At 34.7% G+C, this 23,642-nt stretch overlaps 1 protein-coding gene across 1 annotated transcript; it reads left to right on the top strand.

Annotated features, from left to right (window-relative positions):
- Positions 1-350: 350 nt before the first annotated feature.
- Positions 351-16,250, top strand: traf4b (tnf receptor-associated factor 4b). Its single transcript, XM_056447017.1, has 7 exons — positions 351-667; positions 5,290-5,341; positions 6,520-6,624; positions 8,856-9,017; positions 12,903-13,064; positions 13,881-14,036; positions 15,405-16,250. The coding sequence occupies exons 1-7, from the start codon at positions 525-527 to the stop codon at positions 16,059-16,061; spliced, it is 1,437 nt and encodes a 478-aa protein (XP_056302992.1). The 5' UTR covers positions 351-524; the 3' UTR covers positions 16,062-16,250.
- Positions 16,251-23,642: the final 7,392 nt, after the last annotated feature.

Below are 23,642 nucleotides of genomic sequence, written 5' to 3'. Positions count from 1 at the left end.
AAAACACATGCCAAAGCAATTGGCGGTTCATTCCACTGTAGCAACCACTGACAAACCAAGGACTAAGCTGAAGTATACTGAATACGTTTTAATAAAAAGAATAGTCTCAGTGAGACTAATATAAAAAAAGTTGCCCAACAGTGTTTATTTTGTTTTGATGTACCTAAAATATACCTCAGCTCTTAAAATAATTTCTTATATTATAATAATGGACGTTTTAAAAGCAAAAAGCATATCAGATTATTTGAAGTAAAAGCAATATGAGCACGCTTACAGTGACAGGTGTGTAGTATGTAGCCCCGCCCCCTGAGACTGATGTGGGCGGGGCATTGAGCGGACGGACAGTTGAACAGTAAACATTGAGCTTCACCTGCTCTGCTCAACACGGAAATCACCGACAGCCTTGTCACTGTCACACCGGTGAATAAACCATTAACCTTCTCACAGAATTCCTCACCTCTGGACCTCACGTCATTGGTAAAGTTGTATCTCAGCAGTATTACACTGCGCAGCGGCTCTCTATAATGCCGGGTCTGGATCTGAAGTTTCTGGAGAGACCGCGCCGGAGGTTTTACTGCCCGCTGTGCGAGAAGCCGATGCGGGAGCCGGTGCAGGTCTCCACCTGCGGACACCGCTTCTGCGACACCTGCCTGCAGGAGTACCTCAGGTAAAACTACACTTGCTCTCTTTCTCTCTCACACGCACACACACACTACATGGCAAAGAATAATGGAAATATATGCAAAGTCAATGTTTAACGCACGCTGTGATGTCCACGTGACGTCCCTGACTCCCTGTAAAACACTGACTGGATAGTAAGTGTTCAGATCAGAATATCATCTGGGTCACTGATAAATAATGAAAGGGGGAGAAAACAATAAAGAAGAAGAAAAAAGAAGCAATACAAATGGTTAGAAATAATTTTAGTTGTATTGAAATGTTTTGTATGTAGTTTAAAACATGTAGTCTCTAAATCTATTTGTATGCAATAGACTATAATAACAAAAACATGACTTCAAAATGTAGCTTACTTTAAATATATTTTATACATTTAATGATGTTGAAAAATACAAAAACGTGAAATAAAAACTAATGCTATTTACTTGATAAGGTATTTAAACTCTAATAGCTAAAACGGAAATAAAAATTATTCAAATCTGTTAACCTATATGTAGATAATTATACAACAAATAATGCTAATACAATAACTAAAACATAACATATTAGACATTCCATAAATACGAAATTCCAAATATAAACCAAAGTATAATTAATATAAATATATTTTAATATTACACTTTTTAAATATACTGTATTTACTTTGAAACTTTAAAATATGTGATTACCTCAAAGATGTGAAACGCTCTAACAATGACAAGCAATGGCTATGATAAAAATAAGCTTATAAATATACTGTGTGTGTGAAAAGAAAAAATTGGTGGATAAAATGGGACTAATACACACCTGAAAAGGTGATGCTGCCACAATACAAAGCATTATATATATATATATATATATATATATATATATATATATATATATATATATATATATATATATATATATATATATATAAATTTTATGTGTACTAATATAAGGCATAATTTAAAAATAATAAGTATTTATTCATTTGTTTGTTTGTTTGTTTAGTGATGGACCATTGAATTAAAAAAAAGCTTAATACAGACCCAAAAAGGTGATGCGTCCACAATACAAGTAGTAATTAAAAAATAATAATATTTATTTATTTATTTGTTTTGTTTGTTTGTTTTGTTTTTTTGGTAATGGGTCTTTGAGCTATTTAAAATGTGACTAATACACAATGAAAAGGTAATACTGCTAAAACAAAGCATAATAATTAGATTTATTTATTTGTTTGTTTGTTTATTTATTTATTTATCTTGTAGTTTCAGTATCCAACAAAAAAACCTTTATTAAACAAATTTTTGATTAGAGTTCGTAAATTGAAAATGTCTTCAAGTTACCATCTGCATTTCTAATGTGTTTTTAAGATAATTGAATAGATGTGTTTAATTGTCTATGTAAAAAGCATCACTTAAAAATAATTGCCTGTATGACAAAGTACAATAAACAAACGCCAAACAGGCCGAGCAAGATGTCCGAGCTGCACTAAATCCCTCAGGCTACAGACTGTCTGTCGGTCTCTGAACTGACAGTTTTACTTTGCAACTTTGACATAAAATGACGTGCGTTCCTATGTTACATTTTAAAGTTTAAGAAGAGATGCGAGTATATTCAGACTGCCACAGAAACCTGCTCGTATTTTTTGGATGCGGTCTGAAGAGAGCCTGAAGGGTTTACTAGGAAAGAAAGTATGTAGTGAGTCAGTTTATTTGGTAGTATTGCTCAACTATAAGCATGCAGTTTTGGGTTATGACCCATTCTTTGCATTCCATCTCTTTTCTGACGAGTAGACATATAAATATCAGTCGCGCTGCTTGAAAAGGCTGAAACAATGACAATCATTGTCCTGTGGATGTTTTCACAGTGACTGAAAGTCTTGTCCATTCACATACAATCACGTACACGCTTACACTTAATTCACAGATTATATTCGATTGCTGTTTGTCAGACAATTCACGCAGTGATTTAAAACATGACCATCGAGAGGTATTTAGAGGATAAATTATTGTATGATTTGTCTGCTCTTTTAGTAATAGCTATACTGATAGGTGTATATAAAATATGGTTATATTTATGATATTAAATTGGCACATTGGTGAACATGATAAAGCATGCATCTGCCTTGAGGTGCCCCATCTGCAGTTCTGACTCACTGAGTGTCCTGAACAAAATAAGACATGACAAAACGTGTTTGTTTTGTTCACACTTTATGAATTGTAAAACTTTATATAGTTTAAATTACATTGAAATTAAATGTATTGTTTTTGCCAGTGTTTTTCCTTTAGTAGAAAAAGTCATGATTTGACAATGAAAGGTTTTTATATTAATTAAGCTACTATAAAAAAAAATTAGAGTTCCTTATTAAATGTTTATATATATATATATATATATATATATATATATATATATATATATATATATAGTTTTCTTAATTTCATTCATTCATTCTCTTTTCGGCTTTAGTCCCTTTATTAATCAGGGGTTGCCACAACGGAATGAACCGCCAACTTATCCAGCATATGTTATTACACAGCAGATGGCCTTCCTGTCGCAACCCAACACTGGGAAACACCTATACACACTCTTTCACACACACGTACACGATGGCCAAGTTAGCTTATTCAGTTCACTTATACCGCATTTCTTTGGACTTTGGGGGAAACCGAAGCACCCTGAGGAGACCCATGCCAACACGGGGAGAACATGCAAACTCCATACAGAAATGCCAACTGGCCCAGCTGAGGCTCGAACCAGCGACATTTTTGTTGTGAGGCGATGGTGCTACCCACTGTGCCACCGTGATGCCCTGGTTTGCTTAATTTACATTTTTTAAATGTCACAGTTTTATTTGAACAAACATGCAAACAAATAAATACATACGTAAATATAAATGGACATTTATGGCAGTAATATCTAATTTTTTATGTCATTAATTTCTTATTTTCATTAGTAGAAATTCATTCTTTGAATAGAAAGAGTTTAGAATTAAAATAATATAAATATAAAATTCATTTACATATTTTATTTTTAATAATGTTTCCAATAATAAACTCTATATATACAGCGTGTTACAGAGATAGACTGCTTAGTTTACATTTTACAAATTTAGATTTATCCTTTTTATTAAATAATTACAATAAACAAGTTTTTATGCAGTAATATGCTTTTTTACTTAATAGAAATTTACAATTCAATAATCAATATTTAAAATTTAAATGAAAGCCTTTGTTTTGGTTTTCCATTTGAAAATATCATGATTTTAATGAAGAGGATATCTTAAGCAAATATTTATCAATGAACTCAACAAATTTCACCAAAAATGACCATATTTCATTATCAAAAAATTTGTTGCATTAGAAACAACACATGTCACTTCTGACAAATCTTGTCATTTTAAAAAACGTGTATTAAATTGGGTTGCAAAAACTGCAACAGCATTCAAATAATGAAAGATCTTTATTAAAGTCACTATGTGTGCAGTTTTTATGTCATTTTAAATAAAGTTGCACAAGTATGGGCATGCCTCAAAAATGCAGCAGTTGGATTTTCCATCTTCTTATGATGAAGCTCCTCTGGACTTTTGTGAAAATTCCCAACAGGATTTTGAAATGACGCTGTGCTTCAGTGTCACACGTAATGGAAAGATCGCAGCTCTATTAATATATGTGGTGTTGGTCGTTCTGCTTCCCCATGTTATGTATGTGAGGGATGATTCAGTGTCGTCCTCCTGAAGGCCTCCGTCAGCCTGTGGTGTAGGAGGTGATTCTCCAGTTCCTGTCAAATCAATTCCACTGTGAATCATTCAGGCTTCATGATGTGGAGGCTTCAGTCGGAGGCAGTTTTTTAACCTAAAACATATCATGTAAAAGTTCAGCAAATGCAAATCACATTCTAACACATTCCCGTGTACAGTAAGTGTTGCTTTCTGTTATGTTGAAAAGCAAAAACACAAAACAAATTCAGCATCTGAAAAAAAATGTGATTGAAAGACTTGCTTTTATAGTGAGTTCCAGTTTTGTTTCTTTGTTGCCATTATACATTGTAAAACAGTATATGTTCATTAGCAATTTTCATATTTTGTGATTCAGAAGTGTTTTCCATTTATTTACGGTTGTGAATTGCATTATGGGACATTAATCTTGGCTCAGTCAACTTTTGATGTTAAAAATTCAACTCTACAGTTTCACAAAGTGACATTTATTGACATTTTTTTTGTAGTTTGAAACAATATAATGTATAAGAAATAATATTTGGAGAAATATGTCTGTAAAATGTAAAATGTACTTTCAATGTATTATAAGGTTTTTGTAGGGTAATATACAACACAAACACAGACAGTATATCACTTTAAACTATTGAAAATGTCAATAAAAGTCACTTTCTTGAAGTTTTTAAGGTTAAAAGTTGTTGGAAGAAAGATCAAGGTCCCATAATGCAATTCAAAAGCAAAATAAACAGGGAAATACTAATAAACAACAGAAAACTGATAATTTACAGAGTTTTTACACTGTAAATTTATAAACATATTTTCTATGGAGATTCTTCATTGACAGTCCCAAAATATGCAATGTAGCTTTTACAATATCATTGATATTACCATACAGATTCAATAATCTGACTCACTTTTTTAATGTATTTAAATAGTGAAGGAGTGTTCACGTGCCCAGAAGACCAGCTGCCACTGGATTATGCAAAAGTGAGTACTCATTAAAATTACTGCTGTGCAAAGATGAATCACATCCAAAATAAAGGTTTGTGTATACATAATATATGTGTGTGCTCTGCATAATTATTATGTATATATAAATACACATATGCATGCATATGTTTATTTATATTTAGATATAAAATATATACTTGTAAGATACAAATAATACATCAAAATTTAAATATCTATGTAAATATTTTTTGGGGGGGACAATGCGGTGGCTCAGTGGTTAGCACTGTCACCTCATAACAAGAAGGTCGCTGGTTTGAGTCCCGGCTGGGCCAGGAGGTGTTTCTCTGTGGAGTTTGCATGTTCTCCCCGTTTGGGCATTGGTTTACTCCCCGTGCTTCGGTTTCCCTCACAAGTCCAAAGACATGTGCTATAGGTGAATTGAATAAACTAAATTGGCCGTAGGGTAGACTCTGTGTGAATGAGAGTGTGTGGGCATTTCCCAGTACTGGGTTGCAGCTTGAAGGGTATCCGCTGCGTAAAACATGCTGGAATAGTTGGAGATTTATTCCGCCGTGGCGACCTCTGAAATAGAGACTTTGCCTAAATAAATGAATGAATGAATATAAATATTTTTGTTGTGTACAGGATATTGTCATTTCATTTTTATGTATGAATGTGTATTATATATACATAATAAATATACAGTTGAAGTCAGAATTATTAGCCCCCCTGAATTATTTACCCCCCCTCCCTGTATATTTTCCCCCCTTTTTCTGTTTAACAGAGAAAAGATCTTTTTAGCACCTTTCTAAACATAATAGTTTTAATATCTCATCTCTAATAACTGATTTATTTTATCTCTGCCATGATGAAAGTGAATAATATTTTACTAGATATTTTTCAAGACACTTCTATACAGCTTAAAGTGACATTTAAAGGCTTAACTAGGTTAACTAGGCAGGTTAGAGTAAGTAGGGAAGTTATTGTATAACGATGGTTTGTTTTGTAGACAAATCGAAAAATATATAGCTTAAAGGGGCTAATAATTTTATCCTTAAAATGTCAATGTCTTTGGTTCCTTTTCTGGACTTTGAATGTCTCAGGAAAAATGTTAATTTGGGTGTAAACTAACACTTTAAATAGACTGCTATGCTTTTCAAATGTTGCATGTTTTACTCCAGTACATATTCATGAATGTGTTATTGTCATTGCAGATTTTTCCAGACATGGAGCTGGAACAGCAGATTCTCTCCCTGCCCATTCGCTGTATCCACAGTGAGGAGGGCTGTCGCTGGACTGCACAGAACAAGCTCCTTCAGGTGAAAAACATGGCCTATTACAGTATGTACATACAAACACAGATCTCAGCCATACTTGTAGATGCTTGTGCACACAGCCTTCTGATTGTGGTTTCTGTATGGTTTCTGGAATCCCAGGGAAGTGCTAGCCTATTGCTCTGCATGGCATTCAACACACAAAAAAACAGCAGTTAGCCTATTCACAAAACTATTTTTACTAAAGAGTATGTGTTTTAAACCTTCATTGTCATTACAATGGAATTTTGGAGGCCTGAAATAAAAAAAAAAACATTTAAAGTGCTATCATACCCAAAGGTTTACATTCTTAATTACCTGTTTTTAAATGGTCTGTGTCTAAAAGTGAGGGGGACGTAAGACATTCTGAAAGATCATGTGACGCTGAAGAGTAAACTCATGACTATACTTTAAATTAAGTTTACCTATTAAAACTTTAAAATAACATTTTGCATACATTTCTCAATAGTACATTTTTTCTGCATTAGACTTGTTAAAAAACAATTTTTCAAAATTGTACCCAATCAAATCTTAGCATATACAGTTGAAGTCAGACTTATTAGCCCCCCTGATTTTTTCAACATATTTCTAAACATAATAGTTTTAATAACTCATCTCTAATAACTGATTTATTTTATCTTGCCATGATGACAGTAAATAATATTTGACTAGATATGTTTCAAGATACTTCTATACAGCTTAAAGTGACATTTAAAGGCTTAACTAGGTTAATTAGGTTAACTAGGCAGGTTAGGGTAATTAGGCAAGTTATTGTATAACGATGGTTTGTTCTGTAGACTATCGAAAAAAAAATGCTTAAATGCTTAATTTTGACCTTAAAATGAATTTTAAAAAATGTAAAACTTTTTATTCTAGCCGAAATAAAACAAATAAGACTTTTGTTATTGTGAAAATTTCCTTGCTCTGTTAAACATCATTTGGGAGATATTTAAAAAAGAAGAAAAAAAATCAAAGGGGGGCTAATAATTCTGACTTCAGCTGTATATAGATGATCTAGATCAATGTTTCTCAAACATGTTTCTGGAGGACCTCCAGCTCTATACATTTTTCATGTCTCCTAAATCAAACACACCTGATTCAGATCATCAGCTCATTAGCAGACTGAAGCACCTACGGTATAATGGGCCTGACAGACAAAAGAGACATCCAAAACATGTAGTGTTGGTGGTCCTCCGTGGTTGAGAAACACTGATCTAGATGAGGATAAAAAAAATGCAAACAGAACTTAATAATTTTGTTGTAAATGACAAAAATAATTAAGTATATTTCAGCATTTTTATTGTTAGTACAGATGGTTCACCCACTGCATCTAATTTTAACAGCCACTTTTTTTTCCCCAAAGATAGGCTCCCAATTTGGAAACTTAAAAAACCTTGGAACTTAAGGTGCTTTTCACTGCATGGTAGAGCACGGTTTGGTTTAGTACGGCTCACCTTGGGGCCTTTTCTACTGCTTTTACACCTTGTAACTGGTACGTTTTAGTGCCACCTCAGGTGAGGTTCCAAGCAAGCCATACTATTACCAAAATGTGACGTAGACACACTGCTCATTACAGATTGGTCATATTTTGGTAGAATCGTCTCTACCAGCATCACTGGGTTTACAACATAAATTGTTTGTTTGCACAAAAAAAAACATTTTTAATCCACCGCAAGTAAAAGATGTAAAAAAATAAATAAATAAAAAAGTAATTATCGTGCTTAGTTAAAAAAGTCCAGACATTCTCTCGTTGGTAGGCGAGGAGCAAATCAAGGCAGAGCTGGATGGAATGACCCAGAATTTAAGAGCAACTATAGCAAGGGTCCCAACCAAATTTAAGCAGTACTAAACTGCAGTGGAAATGCAAACCGAGTTAATCTACACCAAACTGAAATGAGCCAAAACATACCATACTATGTAGTGGAAAAGCAGCTTTAAAAACGTCCTGTTCATAATTAACACTTTGTAGTACCAATCGTTCTTGTATGACTGTAAGCTACAATTAGGTTATTTGCTAAGCTTTGCTAGTTATTCCTGCATAGATTGATGAATGTCTAAAGATTTTGAACTGAATGGATGCATGCGAAATGCTTTGTCCAAGTTATCTTTTAAAGTTAACCCACTCCTGTAAGCCTGATCAGTTAAATTGACTTAGCACAAATGTCTTCGAAAGCAAAACATGCAATAATCACTCAGATATCTTTAATTTTGAAATAATGTTCGGTGTTCTCCTGCAGGCCCATTTGTCGGTGTGTGAGTTTAACGTAGTGTCGTGTCCAAACCGCTGCTCTGTGAAACTGCTGCGTCGTGAATTGCCTGAGCACCTGCAGCACGACTGTGCTAAGAGGAAACTTCACTGCGATCACTGTGGAGAAGAGTTCACCGGAGAGGCGTACGAGGTCAGACATGAGCATTCCTCCATTACTGCTTTCTTACCATCACAGTTCTTTTTTATACTGTAGCACAATGTTTAATTGCACAACATTTTAACATTAATGTTGATATTTGAAAGCACAAAATCGAACAGCCATAACCCAACAAGACCTCGCCCCTTGATATAGTTACTAGACGCGCCCTTTTCTGCTGAGTGGCTGCAAGGGACTTATTTTTATTTTTTAAATTGCTTAGTGCAGCTATAAGTTTAGTATATTTTAGTGATGGTGATGATAATTTTGGGATTGCTATGTATTAATATCAACATGAACAATGTTTAAATCAGGCTTACATTTACTCTAAGGGTTTTGGCAGCTAGAAATGAAATGAAATAACTAATACAAACAAAAATACAACATTCGAGCTTTAATAATTTTATTGTAACAGCCTGGTAAATAGTTAAAGATGGGAGTCGGCATCTATTCAATTTACAAAAGGGATTTTATAAACATAGAAAGGAATTATATGCCAATAACATGTCTCCTTTTTTAATGTTTTAAATAACATGCAACAATTTTCATTTTATGGAAAAATACATAAACCTATGTGTTCAATAATGTTCAATTGTCATTTAGCACAACGGATATATTTTATGTAAAAATCAAACAACATTTTAAACTGCATAAAAAATTTAATATTATGTAAATAAAAGCAAATAAAATAAGTGATCAGACTAAATTTCATTATATTTTAAATGATTAAAACATTTATTGGTGACGAATGAGTAAAACTTTATTGAAAAGTTTAATGTAGGTTGGGGTGAGTGTGATCTGTCCCCTGCCTTCACGACAACACACCAAATTCAGTTAAAGAATTTATTAACAAAAATGAACAATGATGAAACAAAACTGGGAAGCAAAAGTACGCTTAAGGAGGGGGAAAGGTTAAAACAACAAACAAAAGTATACTCTAGCTCAGGGGTTCCCAAACATTTTTTAGCCCGCGACCAATACAATAACAACGGCGATGACTCGCAACCCCCAAATTTCTCTTAGGTGGTTATAAATATACAAACGTTGCTCATACAGCAATAGGCCTATATAAACATGAGCATATTGACAACACAAAAAAGTGCAACAGTCTAACAACCATATCATTTTTATAGTAATTTATTAATTTGGTTAATATTTACCTCAGCTAAATTGACTGGTGGGCACAATGTTTTCAGCACAAGTCTATTCTTGGTTTAATTTTGGAGACCGCCATTCAGAGATCATCCTCAATGTTCAGTTGTGGCCTGTATTTATTTTTAATGTATTTAATTGCCATAAAGGTGTCAGAAAGTTTAACCTGGTGCTATAAAATCAATCTGCTGCAGCTTAAGTTATTGCTGTGCTGTTAATCTAACATAAACACACAATCCTATGAAAAATAATTTAAAGGCTGATGGCTTTTCATTTGCATGTTGTTGTTTTTTACTATTAAAAACATTTTTTTTTTTTTCTGTGGGTTATGGTTAAAATTTGGTAATTCCAAAATTTATTTGACTTTTGGAAATCACCAAGCGACCCCCTGTCATTGTCCTGCGACCCTCCAGGGGGTCCCGACCCCCACTTTGAGAACCACTGCTCTAGCTCATAGGTCTCAAACTCAATTCCTGGAGGGCCACAGTTCTGCACAGTTTTCTTGTGAAGACTGCTCTTGCCATGCCACCTCGGAAGAACGAACTCGGGATACCGCAAGAACAGAGAACGCGTCCTGTGCGTTCTTCCTGATGGTCACATGACCTTCACGCGTTTTTAATGGAAAATTATATAAACATTACATTCATACAACGATTTATTGTTTTTTCCCCTTTTCAAAATATATACTCTGCATAAAAACTTTTCAGATATATGTTGCACAATATAAATAAAAACCAAATACAAATAAAAACCCTTAATGTGTTTATTCCTTTATTAAGATTTTTCATGGTAATGTTTATATTCTCCGTCTCATGTAGGGAAACTCCTGAGGTAAAAAAAAAATTCTGAACTTTAATAATAAATCTAAATAAAATGCTGCCCTTCCCATCTCCAGTCGCAATGACTTCTGGGACGAGCGAGTTCGGTGCTAAACTCTGCATCCATGCGTCCTTAATATTAAGAACACATCCGGGAAGTTTCACGCATCCTCCATTCTTGCGGTCCTGAGTATTGGAATTGAACTTTGGCAGTTGATGATGACGTAACAAGAACACAAGGATGCAAGATTGCTGAAGAACGCATATTGAGAAACACCTTGAACACCTTGATTATTTGGATCAGCTGTATTTGATTAGAGTTGGAGCAAAACTGTGCAGAGCTGCGGCCCTCCAGGAGTCGAGTTTGAGCCCTATACTCTAGCTAGTTAGGGAGTAAAACTGTCTAAACTGACAAAGTAAAATTAAATTAACGACTGAAATGTACACTAACTCCCTAACTAAACATAAACAAGAGAAAAAGGGTTTTAGAAATAAAATGCCACCCACCTCCCTAAGGCTTCCAAACACAAAGTTAAGTTTCAAAGGCAGAGTTTAAGCGGTTTCAAATGCTTTTACAACAGATTTTAACTTCAACAAGTTAATCACAAAAGCGACAATAATCTTTCACAACTCAACCAGGCAGGAGAGAGACCACACTTTGAAAGCAAGCTTGCAGGGCAACGAGCAGCAGGTGCAATTAATTAACCTCCTCTTCTCAACACCTAGCTGAGAAACAGGTAACAAAAAGAGAGGTAACAAAACAGGTAACAGGTAACAAAAACATCATGTAATGTAACAATAATAAATCAATATATATATATATATATATATATATATATATATATATATATATATATATATATATATATATATATATATATATATATATATATATATATATATATACATACATACATACAGTTGAAGTCAGAATTATTTGCCCCTCTGAATTATTTTTTTCCCTAATTTTTGTTTAATGGAGAGATTTTTTCAACACATTTCTAAATATAATAGTTTTAATAACTCATTTCTAATAATTTATTTTATCTTTGCCATGATGACAGTAAATAATATTTGACTATATATTTTTCAAGACACTTCTATACAGCTTAAAGTGACATTTAAAGACTTAACTAGGTTAATTAGGTTAACTAGGAGGGATATGGTAATTAGGCAAGTTACTGTACAATGATGGTTTGTTCTGTAGACTATCGAAAAATAATATAGCTTGAAGGGGCTAATAATTTTTTACCTTAAAATGGTGTTTAAAAAAATAAAAACTGCTCTTATTTTAGCCGAAATAAAACAAATAAGACTTTCTCCAGAAGAAAAGATATTATCAGACATACTGTGAAAATGTCCTTGCTCTGGAAATATAAAAAAATAATAATAAAAATTCAAAGGGGGGCTAATAATTGTGTGTGTATATATATATATATATATATATATATATATATATATATATATATATATATATATATATATATATATATATATATATATATATATATATATATATATATATTTCACATATAGCTGAACTTGAACACTGATCTTCGTATTAAACTGAACTGAATCCGTTGCAATTTAACTAGAACTGCACCAGTATTCAACCACTGCTTTCCTGCTTGCCTGATTTGCTGGAATGTATCTCAATCTGAAATAAATTTATGGCTTTTTTTTCTCTTTTCATCATCTATGTTAAGCTGCTTTAACACAAAGCACATGGTAAAAAGCGCAATAGAAATAAAAATGACTTGACATATTTTCTTGTTTCACATATATTATTTAAATATAATATCAGGCACATGATTTTGAGCTCGCTTGTTATATGACCCACATTTAATCAAGTTTTTCTGCACCTACTCTCAGTAATATTTATTTCATGTTCCTCTCTGTCCTCCTTCAGAATCATCAGGGTGTTTGTCCCGAGGAGAGCGTGTATTGTGAGAATAAATGTGGTGCTCGTATGGTGCGTAGACTCTTGCCCCAGCACTCGGTTTCAGAGTGTCTCAAACGCAAACTTCCCTGCAGATACTGCAAAAAAGAGTTCCTCTATGACACAATTCAGGTCAGTGCACTATATACTCTACCATCCTACATATGAAACATTTATTTACATTTATTATGCCATCAATTGTTTTAGCACAAAAACTGCAATAACTCCTATTTGTCTTTTAGTGACTTATTTCACTGTGTTATTCTTTGGTAAACTAACATGTATTCATTTATTTGAGGTTTCTGGTTGTAGGATAATTGTATTATTTATTTTTAATCAATAATAATAACGTTTGTGGAAAAAACTCACAAATAAATCCATTAGGGATGTGCCAATCAGGTTTTTTTTGCCCTCGAGCACGAGTCATTTGATTTTGAGTATTTACCGATAGCGAACCTGATCCGATACTTCTATAATACATAAAAAATTAAAAGAAGAGCGAAGAAACAGATCCAGGATGTTTCTTTATTTTTGATATAATTCACCTTATTTTAACATTCAACAACTCTGTTAAATATAAGAAAAATTTAATATAAAAACAAAAAGCACCTCAACTTAAAATACCCAGCAGGCAATCCCAAGTTTACATATCTCACAGTTTGCTATAGCAATGTTGTCGTCATCAACTTTATAATACCTCCAGACCGCAGACATACTCGCGCTTTCAGCTTCAAGCTGCTTCCGTTTTCTACATTTAACTAATAGCGTCAAATAACCTTGCCTACAACTGTATGCAGTAATATTATATGTTTAAAAAAGAAATGTAAGGAAAATGGGGGCTTGTCAGGGATTTGCAGCCCTACCCTAAATACCCTCTGAATTGTTACATAAGGCAATCCATCGCAAAGTCTTTGATTTATCTAATGATTTCTTGATCTTACATTACAGAATCATCAGCAGCAGTGTCCACGTTTCCCCATGCAGTGTCCTAACAGATGCGGCACACCAGGAATCACCCGAGAGACTTTAATGGCGCATATGAAGGAGGGATGCAGCACTGCTGTGGTGCTTTGTCCATTCAAAGAGGCTGGCTGCAAACACAGGGTATGACCTGCGGTTATGCATATTTAACATATGTCTTAGATGAGAAATAATGTGGCCATGAAATGTATCTGTCACACTTATGTGTGTCAGTGTATTAGTTGATAATATTAAAGTGCAATAGAAACAAACTGACATTCACTATAACTATTCTCAGTCATGCTTTCAGTTAGCGACACCTAGTGGCAAACTTGAGTATGAGCTGCCAATTGTTAATTGTTAATAAACTTTTTCTTTTGCTTTAATTTGTTGAATATTTTAAATTACAAGTTTAGGAAGCAGTAAAAAAACATTTATAAAATATTTATAAAGTGTAAATGCTAGTTTCTAATTAATAAGAATGTCCTATCTAATAAACACTGATGATGATGAAGAAGACTAACCAATAGTTTTTAACATCTAAACGTTTTTACTATAATTTAAGTACAAATTTTACAGTGACAAGTTTTATTCAGTTATATTCTTAGGCAATACATAAACTAGGTAATAACCTACCCCTGATTATAACCTTTACCCATGTAATAACCACTACTTTCTTAGCCATTTGCAGTGTAGGAGGCTGTTAGAGGCTGACATTTTTTCAGCAGTCCTGAAAAATTACTAGTGCCAACAACTAATAATATGAAAAAGAAGAAGGCTACATGAGAATCATAATCAAAATGGAGTCAGAGATGAAAACTATGCCCTTCTAGGAAAACTATGCTTCAGTTATGTTCACTGAAATTTCTGTGAGGTCTGAAGTTACCAAACATTTTTATGACTTAAAAAAGACAGCATGAAAACATTGTTTGTGTATTTTGTGTGTGTGTGTGTGTGTGTGTGTGTGTGTGTGTGTGTGTGTGTGTGTGTGTGTGTGTGTGTGTGTGTGTGTGTGTGTGTGCGTGTGTGCGTGTGCGTGTGTGTGCATGTGCATGTGCATGCGTGCGTGTGTGTGTGTGTGTGTTTTAGCATGGATGATTTAGATTAAATGTAATGCGTAAAATGCACACTGTTCATATAAGTTGGCTTTGAGTTCAATAAATTAACAAAATAATTACATTTTTGATTGTTTTTAAACCAAGGGTGTCAATGTGAATACTGTATTCAAAACTTTATTATTCAAAACCAGTTCCCCCAAATAAGAAATCACAAAACAGGAGTGGGAGGGGATGGGCGTCTTTCTTCCTGGATTGGGATAGTACATGATTTGTTTTGTGGGATATCTGAAATTTCCATTAACAAGCAGTTAAACCTAAAAAGCAGGGCTTTTTCAAATTGACAAAAACAGATTTGGGACTACTGTATGTCTAATGTTTTTCCATATCTCCAAAAACATCAAAATCTCCAGCACCGTATCATGTGCTTGTGTCTTTCTCCCTATTGCACTCATAGAGTCCTAAGACCGGGGTGGCACGACACCTTGAAGAGGCTGCACCGACGCACCTCTCTCTCCTGTGTGGCCTGGTGAACCGCCAGAGGCTGGAGCTGCGGGATCTCCGGCGCCGGGTGGAGGAGCTTTCTGGAAGTCGAGATGGCACACTGCTCTGGAAGCTCACAGACTTCAGCCAGCGGCTGCAGGAGGCCAAAACCAGGACGTCTGGGAGTCTGGAATTGTTCAGTCCTGCTTTCTACTCCCACAACTATGGCTACCGTCTGCAGGTGTCTGCTTTTCTCAATGGGAATGGCAGCGGCGAGGACACGCACATGTCCGTCTACCTTCGTGTTCTTCCAGGAGAGTATGATGGGCTTTTGGAGTGGCCTTTCCCTTACCGTGTTTCCTTCTCGCTGTTGGATCAGTGCGATCCGGCGCTCACCAAACCCCAACACATCACAGAGACCTTCAGCCCAGATCCCACCTGGAAGAACTTCCAGAGGCCACGGCCTGGAGCTCTGGGAAGTATTCGCGGCGGCTGTCTGGATGAGAGCATGCTGGGATTTGGCTACCCAAAGTTTGTCTCCCATGAAGAGATGAAGAAAAGGAATTATATCAGAGACAATGCTGTTTTCATTAAAGCATCCATAGATGTGGTCCAGAAGATACTAAACTGAGTTTTGAAATCATTGATAAATAATGTGAAAATACAACACTTGCACTCCTCTTTTCAAAATGAGGAGCTTCTTTTTAAAAAAATATATGTAAAATCAGGCTTTTAACACAAATGAAGGATTTTGAGATACTGTGAGCATATGAAATGTGAATACATTATTTTGCATGTCATTTTTTCTGTTGTATGTTTCAAATAAATCAAATTAACTCCTGAAAAAGGCTAATGGTCTTTATTTTCATGAAAATATTCATCACATGCTCTGTCTAGTTGGTCTATGTACAAAATACACTTCCTGTCCAAAAAAGTCACCACCTGGATTTAACTAAGCGAATAGTTGTGTCTTCCAATGCATAATAACTACATGATTATGTTTCGGCTTGTCACAGGATATTTAACATTAATCAGCATTAAAAATGCACCCTTCTTATTTTTATATGTATATAGTGCTTGTTATAAACTTGTATCTGTGGGGGGAAAGAACAAACTTAACTTCCATTACAAACCACTTTAAAAAACCATGCTGAAGGACACATCTTGTGTTCATGGAAAATATGTTAATCTGTTTTAGAAGGGTTAGATTATTTGACATGCGTAAAGCAAAGAAAACATTTAAGGAGATTGCTTAAACCACAAAATTGGGTTATGATCACTTGGAGTCAACTGCTTAAAGGGAAAGTAAATACATTTCCACATGCACAATGTACAGTAAAGGGAACCCAAGGGAGTGGGACTAAATGGCTCATGTTGGTCATGTTGTCTGATGAATCCAGGATTGCCCTGTTCCATAGTGATGGATGCATCAGGGTAAGAAGAAAGGTGGATGAAGTGTTTCCCCATCATATCTAGTGCCTACCATACAAGCCTGTGGGGTCAGTGCTGTGATCTGGGGATACTGCAGTTGGTCAGGTTTAGGTTTAGTATCAGTAAGTGCCCAAAGAATGAGGTCAGCTGATGGCCTGAATACTCTGAATGACCACCAGGTTTCTCCATCAATGGGATTTGTGTAATAAGCACAAGCATATTCCAAAGTGACAATGCCAAGATTCATCAGGCCCAAATTGTGAAACAGTGGTTTAGGGAGCATGAGGCATTATTTTTACATATGGAGCGGTGTCCAGTGTCTAGACCTTAACCATATTGAGAAACTTTGCTAAAGAAGACTTTGTGCAGTGATCCAACTCTCCCATCATCAATATTGGCAAAAAAAAGTGCAACTAAATGTTAATGACATTAAAATAAATGACATTGCAGATGCATATTGAAACCATGCCATGGCAAATGCATGCCATGATCAAAGCTAAAGACAATGGCATGATATTTCAGCCCAAAACCATCACTGATCCACTTTACTGGGCATTCTTCATACTGTAACTCTCCTGGATGTGGGAAGACAGTGAAGGTGGAATTCATCAGAGAACAATAAATATTTTTCATTGTTCACAGCCCAAGATTTTCACTGCTGGCAGCATTGAAACTGATGTTTGACATTCGCACAAGTGACCAAAATGTTTGGCTATAGCCATGTATATTGATCCTGTGGAGATCCCGACAAACAGTTTTGGTGGAAACAGGAGCATTGAGGTGCACATTTAATTCTGCAGTAAGTTGGGCAGGTGGTACCTTTTCAAGAGGTACAAATTTGTACCCATAAGGTCCATATTAATACCTCAATGGTACATATTAGTACCTAAAAATTACAAAAGTGTTCCTCTTAAAATTTGTAGGTACCAATTTATACTTTTGAGGTACCAATATAGACCCTTCAAGTACAAATTTGTACCTTTTCAAAAGGTGCCACTCCAGTGACAACTCGTGTACCTTTATTTCTGAGAGTGCAGTTACTTCTGTTTAATGTGGGACATTTCCCTGAATACCATGGCTCTTGATCACAAAGACCAGCAAGATGTGCACCAACAATTTATTCTCTTTTGAACTATAATATGTCATCCATAATGTTGTGTGCAAATCCGTGCAAATTACGTTTTTTTTAAGTACACTTATTGCACATTCATAATGTACTTAATATGCTATATTTTCTGCGACAAGTTTTGTACTTAATGTGCTAAAAGTTAATCTTTAGTAGTACTAAAAATGAAAACTGAAGATCAATTGTGTAAAAAAGTTTTTAAAAAAGTATTTGTATGTGAAATGTACAAATGTATATATATATATATATATATATATATATATATATATATATATATATATATATATATATATATATATATATAATGGTTTACATATTCAATTTATCATCCCCAGTTTTAAACCTTCATTTGTTTTGTTTCAAGACATACACAGTATTTTTTTCTAAAGCATTAAAAAAAAGCTAATTTAGCTGTTTAAATGGGACCATTAATCATCTTCACAGCATCATCAGTGTTTGACACCTACCAATGTCTCCATGTGAAACTCACAATTAAGCAGTGGTGGAAAGACTACTGAAAAATCATACTCAGTAAAAGTACCATTACTTGCCTAAAAATGTGGTGCAAGTAGAGTAAACGTATCTGTTGTAAATATTACTTAAAGTATGAGTAAAAAGTAGCCCTTTTAAAAGTACTCAAGAGTAGTGAGTAATGAGTAGTGAGTATTACGCTGTGAAAAGCTGATGCATTTACATGCAATTTGTGTATGTGTGTAATCGTAACACTAGTGCATTTAGTTTTTGCCCAACAGGCACGCAACGTCATAAGATGTTAATATTAGGTTAGATTTAGGTTGTGATGTCAGGTGACCAAAATTCAATGTCTAGCCAGTGTCTAAGGAATTTTACATTGGGTTAGAAAGTGACCAAAATTCAACGTCGAGCCAACATCTTAAACCAAAGTCTTATTGACGTCAAATACAGACATTTATTCGTTAGGTACAATTGAAGTCAGAATTATCAGCCCCTCTGAATTTTTACCCCCATGATTATTTTTTCCCCAATTTCTGTTTAACGGAGAGAAGATTTTTTCAACACATTTCTAAACATAATAGTTTTAATAACTTATCTCTAATAACTGATTTATTTTATCTCTATCATGATGACAGTAAATAATATTTGACTAGATATTTTTCAAGACACTTCTGTACAGCTTAAAGAGAGATTTAAAAGCCTAACTAGTTTAATTAGGTTAACTAGGCAGGTTAGGGTAATTAGGCAAGTTATTGTACATCGATGGTTTGTTCTGTTGACTATCGAAAAAAATATAGCTTAAAGGGGCTAATAATTTTGTCCTTAAAATTATGTTTAAAAAATAAAAACTGCTATTATTCTAGCCAAAATAAAACAAACAAACTTTCTCCAGAAGAACAAAATATTATCAGACATACTGTGAAAATTCCTTGCTCTGTTAAACATAATTTGGGAAATATTTAAAAAAATAAATAAATCAAAGGGGGGGCTAATAATTCTGACTTCAACTGTATGTCAATCAAAATCCAACATCTGATAGACATTGTGGTAATGTCAACACAACATCAAGTGTTGATATCAAGCAACATCATTAGACATTGATATTTGGTTGGTTTTAGGTTGGACGTTGGCCTGACATTGAGTTTTGATGTCAACGTGACTTTAATATTTAAACAAAATGCAAGGTCCCCATGATGTTGGGGTACAACGTCAATTTGACGTCATGTTGAGGTCTTGTGCTTGCTGGCAGTTTAAGGCCATTTTGGTCATCATACAGTAAACATCCATCATCTTCTCATCAGTCACATGCATCTAAACATGTTTCTGGGTCAATGCATTTAAAGACTTTGGACATCTTCTTGGACACTTTTAATGCTTCCAAATAGTTTTCTGCAATTATAAATCGCCCATGTCTTGAGGTTGTTCAGTATGATGTGATTTACCTTCTGTGTGCGATTTGATTGGACAGAAAACACAGGACTGATTTTTCTAATCTCCATAGACAGGAAAAAATAAAGTAGTGACTGCAGGTTGAAGAAAAGTAGTAGAGTAAAAGTCCCGATACATCACTAAAATGTACTCAAGGGAAAGTAAAAATACACAATTTTAAAACTACTTAGTAAATTACAATTCCTGAGCAAAACTACTCAATTACAGTCATTTGAGTATTTGTAATTATTACTTTACTCCACCGAAATTAAGGTAGATGTTATTTATAAGCAACTCACATTGGAAGTTTATTTGCAAACACAGGTTCATTGTGAATACATAGCCCTGTCTTCATTTCTAGAGCGCACAAATTATGTGGACAGATTGTTCTTTTTATTGCTACCAGCTGACCACTTACTTCCATACGGACAACTTTTTTGATGTTACCGGTTTGCCCAGTCGCTTGCCGCATACCCTGATGGACTTGGGACATGGAGCTGAGTTGACCATGACAACAGGGTTAGAGTCTGGTGAAGAATGATTCCAGAAACCAGGTAAACCAAAAGCAAATTAAATAAATAAATAAACAAGAGGCTAAAAACATCGTAAAATTTTGCTCAAAGTATGGGCTAGAGATAAGTGACTCCAAAATAGAGTGGATGCTGCTAAGCAGAAAATCTGAGCAAACAGTGAAAAATAGTCAGTAATGCAAATTAACTGAACCAGATAAATTCACAAGCGTTCCACACAAATTGCACACAGCAACAAATTATGATTCATGTAAACACAACATGTGTATTTACAAAGACAACTGTTTTTACAAAAGGCTGCACATTTGTTTCAATCTGAATTTTTCCAGACACAAGTTCTGTCTCTCAATTTGGTAGGTAGATGCACATTAATTGAAAACGGCATGACTTTTTCATTTAAAGTTGAAAACCACGAAAAGCAAGTTTCATAATTTAAATAAAGCCAGCAGTATAGACTCAAACAAAAATCCAGTTCACACGTGTTACCCTATTCACAAATGGACACCTTCTTTTATGCATTTGCAAATTAAGAAGAGTGATTTATCTGTTTCTCATACTAACCTTAAGTGTGGTGCAATAAAAATCTCAATATTAATACTAATATTAATGTTATTATTCAAGACAAACCAAAATAATTATGTCTACATATTTGGTGCTAAATTTAGAATAACACTATTTTATCTGGTGCCCCATGTAAGTTTAAAATATCAATATTAAAATCAATACCAATATTAATAATTGTGATAAATTAAAAAAACACTATGCCCTCATGTTAATCTGGCCGTCGGTAAGAGGGATGTGCTTAAGGATTTTCTTTCTTTGAGTGGATTAACTTGCACTGATTAATTACTTTCAAAAGAAACATTTAAATGTTTTGATTTCACATGGTCTTTAAAGTAACCACACAGGAACACTGAAAAATGAACTTGTATTTTTTATATTCATTTGCAATGCGGATATCATTGCCATAGTGTGTTTTTTCTTATAGCCTTTTGGACTTTTTTAGTTGTGCTTTTAATGTTCCATATCGTATTGTTTCTGCTAGTTAGTTGCTTTAAAAACAGCCTGTCATGTTATTGCTAAGTCAATATTCAGCAGAGTACCTAAAGATTATCTTAAAGGTTAGATAATTTAGGGGATCTCCAGTGAATACAGGAATTTCCCTTTAAGTTAAGGTTGCTGTTTTCTGTTTTAGGACGTTTCCTTTTTTTTTTTTTGACATTGTATAACATTAATAAGACTCTTCTCAATGCATACAATGAAGTAGTTTTGTATGACATGGTATTGCCTTTTTAATAGTTCATACCTAAATGCAAGTTGCAATTTTCCTTTAACAGAAACTTAGTTTGAATGTTTAAAATGTCTGTTTTTCGGCATCAGATTTAATTTCTTTATTTTTCAACAAGAATGCTTATCCCCTTTATCGTCATCCTCTTTTTTCCTTACATCATTTCCATCATCAAACTTCATCTTTATTTCTGTATAAACAATATAAACAATAACAATATAGATTGATTCAAAGTAGTTTTACATAGACAAAGAAAAAAATAAAAATATTTCAGTTTATGGGACACATTCAGCATATCAGGCAGAGTAGATAGTCGTGTGGTTCTAGTTAGATTGAAACTGACTCCGTTCAGTTTAATACAAATATCACAGGATGATCCACTGACGAGCAGCTCCAATAGGCCTGATCAAGCAAGCCAGGTCCAAAAAACAAAGCTCCCTAAGGTAAAAGCTGCAGTATAAAAGACCTTGGAGGGCTTGTTGATGATGCCTCCCTAGTTTGTTCTCATTGTTTAAACCACCTCCATTGAATAATCATCTAGCTCATTTAAACATACAGTGCATCCAAAAAGAATTCATAGCGCTTTACTTTTTCCACATTTTTTTTATGTTACAGCTTTATCCCAAAATGGATTAAATTAATTTATTTCCTCAAAATTCTACACACAATACTCCATAATGACAATGTGAATTTTTTTTAATGAACAATGTGACATAAGAACCCACAACTAAATTGGGTGAAATTGTTGCAAATTTAATAAAAATAAAGAACCTGAAAAATCACATGTACATCAGTATTCACAGCCTTTGCTCAATACTTTGTTGATGCACATTTGGTAGCAATTACAGCATCAAGTCTTTTTGAATATGATTCCACAAGCTTGGCACACCTGCCTTTGGGAATTTTTGCCCATTCCTCTTTGCAGTACCTCTCAAGCTCTATCAGCTTGGATGGGAAGCGACGGTGTACAGCCATTTTCAGATCTCTCTAGAGATGTTCAATAGGATTTAGGTCTGGGCTCTGGCTGGGCCACTCAAGGACATTCACCGAGTTGTTGTGAAGCCACTCCATTGATATTTTGGCGGTGTGCTTTGGGTTATTGTCCTGCTTGAAGATGAAGCGTTGCCCCAGGTCAAGAGTACTCTGAAGCAGGTTTTCATTCAGGATGTCTCTGTACATTGCTGCATTCATCTTTCCCTCTATCCTGTCTTCCAGTTCCTGCTGCTGAAAAACATCCCCACAGCATGATTTTGCCACCACTATGCTTCACTGCTTCACTGTAGGGATGGTACTTTATTAGCCTGGCGATGAGCAGTGCCTAGCATTCACTCCGGAGTTCAATTTTAGTCTCATCAGACCAGAGAATTTAGTTTCTTATGGTCTGAGAGTCCTTCAAATGCCTTTTGGTACAGGCCTGATTAGTAGATTGCTGCACAAATGGTTGTCCTTCTGTAAGGTTCTCCTCTCTCCACAGAAGAACGCTGGAACTCAGACAGAGTGACCATTGGGTTATTGATCACCTCCATGACTTAGGCCCTTCTCCCACAATCACTCAGCTTAGATGGCCGACCAGCTTTAGAAAGAGTCCTGGTGGTTCTAAACATCTTTCCCTTCCGGATGATGGAGGCCATTGTGGTCATTGGAACTTTCAGAGCAGCAGAAATTTTTCTGTTACGTTTCCTAGCCTTGTGCCTCAAGATGATTCTGTCTCAGAGGTCTGCAGACAATTCCTTTGTCTACATGCTTAGTTTGTGCTTTGACATGCACTGTCAACCCTGGGACCTTATATAGACAGGTGTATGCCTTTTCAAATGATGTCCAATCAACTAAATTTACCACAGGTGAACTCCAATTAACCTGCTGAAACATCTCAAGAATGATCAGTGGAAACAGAATGTACCTGAGCCCAATTTAGAGCTTCACTGTAAAGGCTGT

This window comes from Danio aesculapii, chromosome 21, assembly GCF_903798145.1.
Source record: "Danio aesculapii chromosome 21, fDanAes4.1, whole genome shotgun sequence".
Lineage (NCBI taxonomy): Eukaryota > Metazoa > Chordata > Actinopteri > Cypriniformes > Danionidae > Danio > Danio aesculapii.
This window is presented reverse-complemented; position numbering and strand designations above follow the sequence as displayed.